This window comes from Cavia porcellus, unplaced genomic scaffold (genome assembly GCF_034190915.1).
Source record: "Cavia porcellus strain 051 isolate PalLab524CR breed Dunkin Hartley unplaced genomic scaffold, mCavPor4.1 scaffold_6, whole genome shotgun sequence".
NCBI classification, from domain to species: Eukaryota; Metazoa; Chordata; class Mammalia; order Rodentia; family Caviidae; genus Cavia; species Cavia porcellus.
Window position 1 is genome coordinate 71,553,786 of NW_026947489.1, and position 12,831 is coordinate 71,566,616.

The 12,831-nt window shown below is 41.1% G+C and overlaps 1 protein-coding gene and 1 non-coding gene across 2 annotated transcripts in view; one reads left to right on the plus strand and one right to left on the minus strand.

The window, feature by feature from the left end:
* Positions 1-5,127: 5,127 nt before the first annotated feature.
* Positions 5,128-5,291, minus strand: LOC111756805 (U1 spliceosomal RNA). Its single transcript, XR_002791219.1, has one exon. It is a non-coding gene; the product is annotated as a U1 spliceosomal RNA (small nuclear RNA).
* LOC100720519 (protein dispatched homolog 1-like) overlaps positions 5,226-12,831 on the plus strand; it is a 63,286-nt gene continuing 55,680 nt past the window's right edge. Inside the window, 3 exon segments of the mRNA XM_063249745.1 lie at positions 5,226-5,283; positions 5,394-5,531; positions 5,760-5,952. Of these exon segments, the coding sequence (XP_063105815.1) occupies positions 5,226-5,283; positions 5,394-5,531; positions 5,760-5,952 (389 nt within the window).

Genomic DNA, 12,831 nt, shown 5'->3' on the forward strand with positions numbered 1-12,831 from the left:
ATACTCCACACTAGTCATCTCATAGAAGAGGTGCCTAAATTACTTGAGAGAATGGTGGTAATATAATTATTTTGACATAATTATTTTAATATTTTTGGGACAAGTTTTTGCTATGTAGTCCACATTAGTCTCAAACTCATGATAGTCCTGCCTTAGCCTCTTAGATACTAGGATAACAGGCATATACTACACCTTTAGTTTTACAGTTCTTTAAAAACTATTTTCCCCTGATTTTTTCCTTTTTTCAGTCTTTCAAATTCAAGATCTTCCATGTCAGAGTCCCCAGTCAAAAGAATTTAAACCAAGCACAGTGGCCCATGTCTCTAATCCCAGCTACTTGAGAGGTTGAAACAGGAAAATCAAAAATTTGAGGCTAGCCTGAGCAATGTAGTGAGACAGTCTGAAAAATTAAAAACAAAAACTGGGCGTAGTGGTGCACTCCTGTAATCCCAGCACTGAGGAGGCTGAGGCAAGAGGATCGTTGCAAGCGAGGCCAGCCTGAACCACAGTGAGACCCTAATCTCAAAAAGACAAAAAATTACAAAACTAAAGAAAGGGCTGGAGCTATACTTCAGTGGAGATGTAGTTCAATTTGTTAAAATGAGAGAGGAAGGGGGATTATATGCACAAGACTCTGAGCTTCATCCCTAGAACAGGGGAGAAAGGAGAAAGGCGAGAGAAAGGAAGACCCATGCTGAATATAAAAATAGGCAACATGAAATGGAACAAAGACTGTGATCAAAACTCCTAGAAAGTTAAAGGTTAGCAGACTGAAGGAGCTATACCATGCTGGGTGTGGTAACACAAACCTCTAATCCCAACACTCAGGGATGCTGAGGCAGGACGGTGACACAAATTCAAGATCAACCCCAGCTTTATAGTAAGTTCAGGGTCAGCCTAAAACTAAACAGACATTCTTCATTTAAAGACTGAGTTATGTTTCTGCAAATAGGTCATCAAATGAATCGACTGCTAAATGAGGAATTATATACATACAGTATGTACATTACAGTATTCAGAACAAAACGCTCAAAGCAAACTCCAACTTGATGACTTTGATTTTATTTGTGTAACTCTTACACAAAGTACTGCAATATGCAACAACCTAAAACTACAGTACTCTACAGTACAATCAGCAAAAATTATGGTAGTTTATTTTTATTTTTTTAAGTATGGTAGTTTAACAAAGTATACTGTACTAAAAAAAAAAAGACATTGAGGCTTTATAAACAAGATGCACAGAAAGAACTGTACAAAAGGAAAGATGGATAGTAAGACCCAGCAGTGTGCCTTGTTAAGTTCAAACACTAATTCCCCAGATAGGTCATTAAAGGAGGAACATCTCATTGTGAGACCTTGGTTATGAAGGGGGGCTATTCATATACAGATGCTGAGTTCAATCCTGAGGACCATAAAGAAAAAAGAAAAGAAAGCAAAGGAACATAATTTTAGTGTCAATACAGGAGTCTGGACTGCTTTCCACCTAAATATTATGACACATGACTACAGTACCTATACAGAAAAACCTTAATTGTAACCATATGCATATAGTGTCAAAAATGTTCATACCTTTTGATTCAGCAGTATTTTACTTTACCTAAAGGAATTTCTACATTTTACCTAGACAAATGGAATTCCCTCTGTGCTCATCACAGACAAATTGCAAAAAAACAAACCCACTCAAAACCCAAAATATCAAAACAATAGAGAAACTGAGTATTAACAAATTTAACCATCATATAATAATGATTACTAACATGAAAACATGTGGAAGGGTCTAGGAATATAGATTAGTATCACAGCACTTTGTCAAGATTCTGTGAGGGCCTGGGTTCATTCTCCAGTGTCACAAAATGGGTAGGGGGACTACTGAAAGGTATTGCACAGAAATGGTAAGTATTTTCATTAATATCACTGAGCTGTTTTTGCTGCATTATAAAAAGACCAAATCTAAAATGTAAAAAGTTTTGAACACAGGATTTGGCGCCACACAGATTTAAGTGCAAAGTATGATTTTTACTATATTTTAGCTTTCTGGCCTGGGGATTTAGTTCAGTGGCAGAAGTGTCTGCCTTGCAAGCACGTGGTCGTGAGTTGGATCCCTGGTACCGATTTAGCTGTCTGTACTGGAATTTAGGAATAATAATTGTTAGTAATAACTACAGCGAATACATTGACAAATATAATATATAAAACCAACACCAAAAAAAGTGACCTGAGGCAAGATTGAGAAACACAGCTCTTTGGTACAGGAGTGCTCCCTCCTAGACAACCAGGAAGGGCAGCATGCCCCTACCCACCCATGCCTCTCAGATCTCTGCTGCGCCTGCCACCTCAAGCATTCTATTCCAATGCACATCGTGCCCTTCAGTTTGTGAGTCTCACCTCCATCTCAGAATTTTCACCCATCTCTTAAGTCTCACCAGCCTCAGAGAGAGATTGGTTCTCAGAAATATAATGAGGGTGCCATGTGTATGCCAGAATTTTTTTTTCATTTTCTTTTTTAATTGGCCATCCTGGGCAAAGTTTTCAGAGCCTTATGCACACTAGGCAAGCACTCTTGCACTAAAAGCCAGTACTCTACAACTCAGCTACTTTCCCAATCCAATTCTGAGTACTTTTTAAGTCCTGAGTTTTTTTTTTAACAGAAATTCATAAAGCAAGCCTCGAGTGGTGACACACACTTGTCATGCCGAGACTCTGGGAGGCTGAGGCAAGACTATCAATATTCAATCCTGCCTGGCCAACTTACTGAAAAGGGACAGAGATGTAGGTCAGGGTGAAGGCCCTGGATCCGTAACAAATACAAATGGAAGAGAGAAAAAGAAAAGATCATACATGTAAAGATATGACAGGTTGGAAACCCCAAAATGTTGACAGAACTGAATAATCTCTGAATGTAAATGTCCTCTCCTAGGAGAGCATGAGTAACTTCAGGGCCTCTCTTTGGACAACTTGAGTGGTAGGGCACCAACTCTACTGCTGCCACACCCAGCACCACAGCCCTGCATCTCTCAGGCACATCACTGTGCAACAAAGAGTCACAACACAGCAACTCTGTAAACATCTGTTGGACACCTTCATCCACACTGCCCCCGCTCACCCTGGAGATAAAGTATCTATCAGCTCATCACCTCACTACCTTCCCAAATGAGCTTAACACTTTCACAGTTACCATGGTGTTCACAAATTCCAGGCTGGCCAGAGCTCTGAGGTATCCACAGCTAGGAAGAATACATTCCCCTGGAAGTAGTTCACTATTCTTTCATGGTAGTGCATATTTCAACAAATCCAAGAGTTGCCCTATAAACACAGCAGAATTGTGTGAAAATTTTCCATTATTCTGGAAGTCAACTTCTAAAATGCCTTAATAGGTTTATGTAATTTAGTACATTTTGGTTTAATTTTTTGGGTTTAACTTTTGTAACCATCAAAGCTGATTACAAAGGACAAGAATTATCCGAATAAACACAAAACTCTGTTACAGTTTGGGCTAGGGTTAGGGTTCCATGACCATTAATTAAACAGTGCTGCCAGACAAGCTAGGAACTAGAGACTGGCAGAATTCCTCCTGAAGTATCTCTTACAATGATCAGGTAGCCCAAGTCGTTTAACTGCTCTCATTTGCCAGCAGTAGATTATGTGGTATTTTATTGCTCAGGTAATAACTGGTTTAATGCTAGCAATATCAAATTTTGAATGTTAGTTTTGTTTAAAAATCTTCCAGTAAGTGAAATATAACCTAGTTTTAGCACCATATCCACCAGCTTGAATTCTGCAGAGTATAATGGGACAGTCTCTTTAAATATTTGGTTTAGTATGCCTAAAGGATACTGTAATAATTTATGCTCAAGTGGTACCACTTTAGTATGTAAATTGAACTTGAGTTCATTTTGAGTTTAAATAGAATGCATTTAAGCATTGTAGAGACCTGGTTTGTTTGTTTGTTTTGTTTTGTATTTTTACGGAGATCAAACTCACCACCTCACACTTTCTGGACTGGCATTTATGCCACTGAGCTAAATCCCCAGCCTTTAGTCATTTTTTTTCCAGTGCACATGAACATTTAGCTTTATTTCCAATATTCATTAAGCACTTCTGTGCAGTTTTCTGAAGGTTATCAACTGCAGTGATAACTTCCGTATGTCAAAAAAAACAAAACAAAACAAAACAAAACTTGCATGGATTTACTATGTTTCATAGTTCATTAACCTTCTGTCTTTTGCAGTGCTCACGGTGTGCAGGGTGCAAGGAAGGCATTGCTGTAGTGAGTCCCTTCCAGCATAGCCACTTTACTGTTCTACTGTATTAGTTGTAAAGTTACAATCTGCCCCCCCCCCGCCCCGGCACCAGGGATTGAACTCACAACCACATATGCTTGGAAAGCAGGCTTATGGCTGCTGAGCTAAATCCCAACCCTAAAGATACAATCTTTAAAAAATGTTCCCTGCCTCTGCAACTGTACCACCAACCCCTTCTTACCAGAGGAATAGACCCCACTGTCTGTCTCAGTATCTTCTCTCTATATGAAAAAGATTTTTTCAATTTCTTTTCAATCCTACTACTGATACAAAGTTAACTGTCTCCATGACTTTTATCTAAAGGCTACTTAACACCAATTAGGCTAAGCCAAAGCGCAACTGTGGCTAATAAAGTTGAAGTAATGTGCCAATACTTTATTGCAGGGCAGGTGTTGTGGAGGTGTGTTTCCATGAAGCAGTACAGCATGCCAATTTACCAAGAAGCAGTCTCTCTCCCTACTTTTCCAATAGTTTAAGTCAGACACCTAACATCATTTTCACTAACCAATATAAAAACATGATGAACCAAAGTAAGTGTCCTGCAAAAGACTGGTAAGATTATTTTTCACAAAACCACCTCTACCACAGGTCACAACATCTTATCAAATACCCAGAAGTTACTTACTATACCTACCAACATTGAAGACAATGCACATACTGCTGCACAACGCTTAACTTTTAAGAAAAGAAAAAAAAAAAAAAAAACACTAAGCACAAACAACTATCAAGTGAAAAGCAGACCTACAGTCACTAACCAGGAAACTATAAGACACTTGCTGCCGCTAACGCTCCCAAGTACCTAAGACTAGGAAAATAACCAAATAATCAAGGGAAAGCGCTAACACAGTCTCCCACTATCACAAATTATGCAGTCCAGTTTCCCACATTTGGGGAAATCACAGGGGTCAGCACATCCGGAGTGCAATGGATGAGCCTCACCCTGGGAAAACCACCTTTATCATCATGGTTTTTCTCCCCACAGGTAAGTATGACACTAACCCCCACACAGCCCACTACCCCAACTTACACGCCTCACTCTTATATTGACATGCCTCACTCTGCTACAACTCACCTGTGCCTACACACTCACAGCCAAAACACAGCAAGAGGGGCTGCGGCTCACCACCTACTGGAGTACTTCACCTGCTACCCACCCTGGTCCTTGCCAGGGAACGCGCTTCCACAATGTACGGAGACCGTTCATCTGCATAACACTGCCTGCTCCCTCGGGTATGGCCCACGTGCCAGCTGCCTTCTGCCCCAGCCCGGCCCGCAGTCGGCTTCCCACCCTGGGCTCCCCCTGCTAGCGCTCGTCCCAGCCACACCTACTGGGCTGTTTTCCTCCCCCACACCCGTCCGGCTTCCAGCCCTGGGCACGCATGCTCTGAGACCTTCCTTCCAGAGACAAGATACAGCCCCCCTCAGCAGAAATGGCCTTGAGGAGTTTTTGGTCGCCAGGAGACCTCCTCTTGCCCTCCTGCCACGCCGACCTTCTGCGGCCACCCCGCACCATCCCTGTCTGTTGCGAGGAGGAGGGTGGCCAGGCCATGCAAGCTGGGCAGCTGCCAAAGAGCGAGACCACGGAGGCAGCGGAGGCAGCGGAGGCAGCGCGGGGAGAGGAGCTGCTTTCCATGTTCAGGATCCCATGCGCGTGAGTGAGTTCTGGCCTCAAGATCGCTCTGCAATTCACTGTTCACAGTGCACCCAGACAAGCTTGCAGCTTTTGAACCTATTCCTCCGTTTGTGACCTTGCAGGAGTTCTGAAAAGGAGGCTTAAGACCTAAAGGAGGAGCAAAGCAATAGCTTACACATTAGGTGTAACCTGACAGTCAGGAAACCCAGGTAAAAATCCTAAAGCAAAGCAAGAAAAACAGTTCATACCTATTGAGTCCTTACTGTGCACCTGGATTTTACAGTTCGCCCTCACTACTGAGAAGAATCATCCCCATTGCATAGGTAAATCTAAGGCTTGGCCAAATCTTGAGTAAGGCAGGGCACAGTGGCGAAGGCCTGTAATACCAGCACTCCGGATGCTCACAGTTGGAGCCTGGGTTGCATAGTAAGTTCAAGGCCAGCCTAAATTATATAGCAAGACCCTGGCTGGCAGGAGGGGAGACCAGAAGTCTTCAAAAGGAAAACTCAAACACCCAAATGGTGAACTATTCATCTACAAGTTTAGGTTCCATTAAGTGTGACTAGCATTGTAGAACTACACCAGGATAGGGTATAGAGTGCGGGTGTGGCCCACTGTGGTAGAGTTCTTGCCTTGTTTGTAAGCACAAGGCCCGGGGTTCAGCTCCTCCCACCCAGAAGCCAGGACATAAAGCATAATGGGAAACTCAGCAAGGTCTATCTGACCATTTTGTTTTTGGCCTCTTTCCAGCTTTCCTTTCTTCCTGTTATGAGACACTTTCTTGAGTGGGGCTTTTTGACATACAATCAAATCAACTAGAGGATTTCTTTATGGCTAGATGATTTTTATGGTTTCTGATGAATTTCTAAGGGTTCTGGTTTCTCTGGTAAGTCTATTTTCTATGATTTGCTTCAGGGTTATTGAGGAAGTGAAAGGAAGTCAGAAGGTGAGACACAAACTTGGCCTTTGCTGTAGCTTCTGAAGCTTTCACTTTAGGGTATCATTTTCAGAGCTCCAACAGGAGCAAAAGAATCCTACTCAAGGGGCCGCTGAGCCTGGCAAGTGCTAGATTGTGAGTTTGATCCCCAGTACCTAAAAAAAGGAAGAAAGAAAGAATCCTACTCAACAAAATGACAGGGCTGGGACAATAGCTCATTATTACACTGCTTGCTGAGCATGTATGAGATTCTGGGTTCTATTCCTAGCCCCACAAAAAAGCAAAACCTAAACAAGCTGACAATATCAAATGCTGCCAAACCTTTGAGAGGTGAAAGAATCTGAAACTATTCTTGCTAAGAATGTAAAAGGCAGCACCACTGTAGAAAACAGTTTCACAGTTTGATAAAGATAAGCATACGCTTACCATGTGGCTTAAACATTCCAATCCTATGTATTTATCCAAGAGAAACCACCACATTTACTTAATGCATTTATGCAAATGTCCACTGCAGCATTATTCACTGTAGCCCAAAAGTAGAATAACCCAGGAGTCCACATAGAGAAGGATAAACAAAATATGATATTCCCATTCAGCAATATTATTCAGCAATAAAACAGAACTAGCAATAAATGTAACAATATTCATGAGCCTCAAAAACTAGCTACATGAAAGAAACTAGTCAAGCAGAGTGGCACACACCTGTAATCCCAGCACTCAGAAGGCTGAGGGAAGAGGATCACTGCCAAGATTGAGGCCAGTCTGGCCTCCACAGTGACTTGAAGAGCAGCCTGAACTGCATAGTGAGATGTTGCCTCAAAAAAAGAAAAAATCTAAAACTGAGTCACAGTGGCATACATCTGTAACACCAGCACTCTAGAGGCTGAAGCAGGAGGTTGCTGGAAGTTTGAGGCCAATTTGGGCTATACAGGGAGTTTAAGGGCAGCCTGAACTACACAAGATCCTGTCTCAAAAAACAAAACAAACAAACAAAAGCCAAAATGTAAAGTGCTCTGACATCTGAAACTTAACAGCTGATATAACACATAGGATTTCTGATTTTAGGCTTTCAGATTAGAAATCTTCAACCACAAAAGTCAATGCAAGTATTTAAAACAAAAAACCAAACCCTTAAAAATCTAAAAATATTTCCTTTTCTACTCACAATCATTTTAGATGAGGAGCCATGCATTGTGGTTAATTCTTATAATCCCAGCCCTCGAGAAGCTGAGCTAGAATTGCTACGAGTTGGAAGCCAGTTGGAACTATATAGCAAGACCTTGTCTCAAAAAAGAAAAGAAAAATCAGATGAGGAAAACTCAACTTGTACTATGAAATATGGAATCTGTCTCAAAACAACAATGATTTAGGGAATAAAGGAAAACAAGTTCAGATTTAAATTGTATAACTGCTCTGTGATGACTATGACCATATATATATGGGCCGGGGATTTAGCTCAGCGGCATAAGTGCTCACCTAGCAAGTGTAAGGTAGAGAGTCTGATCCCTGGTACCAAAAAATGTACCAATAAAATCTGATTAAAAAATAAATTGATCATTAAAGTTAGTATGGTTAAATGACTATATGTAAAATTATTCTATTTTACTTGACATTAGAAGCTTTAGTTTTTCTCTCTCCTTTCTTGCTTCCTTCCTTTCTTTGAATACAGGTCCCTAACACTGAGTTACACTCCCCTAGCCCTTTTTGTTTTTCCCTAGCCCTTTTAAAAAAATTTCATTTGAGACAGGGTCTTTCTAAATTGCTAATTTGCCCAGCAAGGTTTCAAAGTTGGGATCATTCTCTTTCTCACAGACTCCTGCGATTACAGATGTGTGTTACCAGGCCTGGCTAAGAAACTTTTCATAATGTAACTTTGAGAAGAAAAATTCAAAAGGAAAACCACTTCTGTTCTCCTGATTCTATGTGCCTTTATAGGTTGATACCCTAACCTTCCTGGGTGTGAACAGGAGTCAATAGAGAAGAGGAATAAAGGACAGTCACTTGGATTCTATTTATCAATAGATTAACAATAAAAAGCATTGAGAAAAACAGATCAGATTTAAAGATCATCCTTTTCTGCTTTCTTCTTACACCCTCCATCTAATCCACCAGCAAACTATCTTGTTATTCCCTAAAAATTGTATTTAGACTCTGTAAAACTGAGACAAGCAGGAAGAAAGGTTCAAGCCCAGCCTGAGCAAGAACTTCACTTAAAATAAACAAATCTGTAAGAGAGACTAAATACTATACATATGTTTAGAACCTGCTCCTCTCTTGCCACAGCCAGTGCTACCACTTTGAACAAGCCTTTCTTGCCTCCTCCCAAGATTGCCAAAGCCCCCCTATCTTCCTTCTTTGGTCCTTGCTCCCTCAGTCTACTAACACAACAGTCAGAGATAGCCTGTTAAGGCTGACATCAGTCAGGCAGTGACCCTTTTCTATTCAAAATCCTCAATACTAACCTCATACAAACTATGAGGAAATGGAAGAGGGAATACTGTAGTTCCCTATTTTATGACACTAACAGCACTCTGAAAACTAAGCCAGACAGGCACAAAATAAAACTTATAGACCACTACCCTTCATAGACATACACACAAAATTATTTTTAAAAAAATAGATGCTAAACCCAGCAACACAAAAGAGTAACACATCATGATCAAGTGGCATATATTACTAGGAATGCAAAGATAGTTCAACATTACCAAAAAAAAAAAATTCCATGTAACTCAATAGCCTAAGAATAAACGTGTAAGGAAAATTGGGGGACAGGCAGGGAAAGTTAAAGGTCCTTGGTGAAGTTTCTAGCAAATAAAGAGTTCAATTCCTACTCATGAAAGTAGCTAAGAAAAACAGAGCTGATAAGGCAACCTGACTCACTTCATGCCATGACAAAATTCCCTCCTTCCTCCACCTGCAACTAAGCACAAAACAAACAAGTGGGGGGATCTATATTATTTTTAAAAACATATTCCTAGACACTTATACATTGTTCTGTATAAATATATACATATATATTTCTCACCATAGTAATACACTAAAACACATATATGTTTTTACTAATTCAGCCTTGAATGTAACCCTGCTGTAAATCTCACAAGATATGCACCTGGACAGCACAAACAGCCCAAAGAAGTGCTTCTCCAAAAATGTACCTGTTGGCATGGAAAGGGCAATGGCCATGTCAGGTGTCTCAGACCCCACAACAGCCAGTCAAGTTGTAACAGTTCTCAAGGGGGAAGAGTCCTTTTTTGCCTTATAAAAGTGGTAGAGAACAAAGACACCCCCACCCCACCCCACCCTATGCCAGCTCTGGGCTCCCTACCTTACTCTGACAAGGCATCTATCTATCTATCTATCTTTCTCTCCTCTCCTCTCCCAATAAAATGATTTTGCTTCCTCATTTTGCTTCCCTTTCTAATAAAGTGATTTTTTTCGTCTAAACTTGTATCTCTTAATTCATCCATTTCTGTTGGGCTTCTTGTGTACACTACATAAAAATTGACCCTTATAAGACTTATCAAATGGATTGAGAAAAAAGTTAACAAAATTCCACATCCATTTAGGATTATGATGGTGAATCTTGATTGGCTTGAGAGATGCCTAGGGGATAACTAAAGCATGCAATCTGAGTGGTCATGGAGGTTTGACTTGGAGACTACATTTGGTCCCTGGTCCTTTCCTTTTTGGGGCTTATCGCCTGTGCTGTGCTTCCCATTGCTGTGAAGTGAGCAGTTCTGCTCCATTCCCTTTCATCGTGAAGTTTCTGCCTTGGAGCCAGCCCACCATGGACTGATTTCTGAAAGCCTAAAACAAGTAAATCATTCTTCCCCCTCTTTTTTTTGTTGAGACAGTGTGTCACTATATATGCCACACTGACCTTGAACTCACCATGTGACTCATGCTGGCCTGGAACTTGCAGTAATCCTCCTGCCTCAGCTTTCTAAATGCTGGAATTAGAAGGCACCTGCCTACCACACTCAGTAAGAACATGGATTCTAATGTTAGTCTAATAATAAGTATAATACCTGTGTTATATTATACACAGAATTTTTAAGCTATAAGTTAAAAGAAGGCTATAGATATACAACAAAAAAGCACTTAAATTTTTTTGTCTTTTTTGGGGACAGGGTCTCGCTATGCAGTTCAGGATGGCCTTGAGCTCACTTTGTAGCCCAGGCTGGTCTCAAACTCATAAGGATCCTCTCACCTCAGCCTCCCAAGTGCTGGGATTACAGATGTGAGCCACTGTACCTGGCTGTGGTAAATTTTTTAAAAACCCAAACTATAACATAATCAAAAGCCAGACAATGAGGCACACATGAACAATCCTAGTTATTTGAGAGGTTGAGGCAGGATGACCAACCTGCACAACACAGCTATAACAAAAAATAAACAGCAAAAAAGGTGACCCATGTCTCTAATCCCAGCACTCCACAGCATTGAGGCAGGAAGGCTACAGGTTTGAGTCAAGTCTGGGCAAGAACTTAGGCCTTATTCCAAAATAAAAAATAAGCTGAACATGGTAGTACATGCCTCTAATCACAGCTACTCAGGAGGGTGAGGCAGGAGGATCCCTGCAAGTTTGAGGCTAGCCTGGACTACATAGTGACTTCAAAGTCAGCATGAACTACACAGTGACATCCTCTCAAAAAAACTAAAGGTTAAAAATTAATGAACAAGAAGAAAGGGGATCAGGGGTTTAGCTCAATGGCATAAGTGACTACTTGGCAAACGTTAAGTCGTGAGTTCCATCAGCTGGTACAAAAAGGAGAGGAGAGGAGGGGAGGGGAGGAAAAGGGAGGGGAGGGGAAGAGGAGGAGGGGGAGGAAGAAGAGGACGAGGAGGAAGAAGAAAGAAGAAAGGAGAAAGAAGGAAGAAGAAGAAAGAAAAGGAAGAAGAAGAAGAAAGAAAAGGAAGAAGAAAGGAAGAAAAGAAGAAAGGAAGAAGAAAAGAAGAAAGGAAGAAGAAAGGAAGAAGAAAGGAAGAAGAAAGGAAGAAGAAAAGAAGAAAGGAAGAAGAAAGGAAGAAGAAAGGAAGAAGAAAGGAAGAAGAAAGGAAGAAGAAAGGAAGAAGAAGAAGAAGAAGAAGAAGAAGAAGAGGAGGAGGAGGAGGAGGAGGAGGAGGAGGAGGAGGAGGAGGAGGAGGAGGAGGAGAAGGGCCAGGGCTGTATCTCAGTACAGAGACAAGAATCAAAGTCCAATACCAGCCGAGCATGGTGGCACACACCTGTAATCCCAGCACTCAGGACGCTGAGGATTGCAAGTTCCAGACCTGCCTGGGCTACAAAGTGAGCCTAGGGCCGCCTGAACTGCATAGTGAGACAGTCTCGAAAAGATTAAAAAAAAAAAAGAGTCCACTACCAGAAGAAATCTTTAAAAAGGCCTGAAAAAGAAGCACACCTCAGTAGTGGAGTACTTGCCTAGGCACATGTGAGATCCTATTTTAAAAAACCATAGACTTCAAAAAATGTACATGCAAGAATATACACATATGTCTATGTCATCATTGTTCACAATAGACAAAAGATGGAAACAACCCAAATATTCATGTTGGCTTAGAGCCCAGTGCAAACATTTGCCTTTGCATGCGTCAAGATCTGGATTTGAGTCACAGCACAAAGACTAAGGAACATAGAAATCCATACAACTCAATACCAGTCACCTTAAAAAGAAACAAAATTCTGATACCTGCTACAATAGCCATAACCTTGAGCAAATTATGCATCTGAAATAAGGCGGTCACAGAACACCACGCACACAGATTGTTTGTAAGTTAACCTTATAGAAACATAAAGCAGAAGCTGAGTGTGGCTGTACACTCCTATACTTCTGGCACTTAGGAGGCTGAGGCAGGTGAATCATTGCAAGTTTGAGACCAGCCTGGGCTACAAAGTGAGCCTAAGGCCAGCCTAAACTTCATAGGGAGACCCTGTCTCAAAAAGACAAAAAAACAAAAAA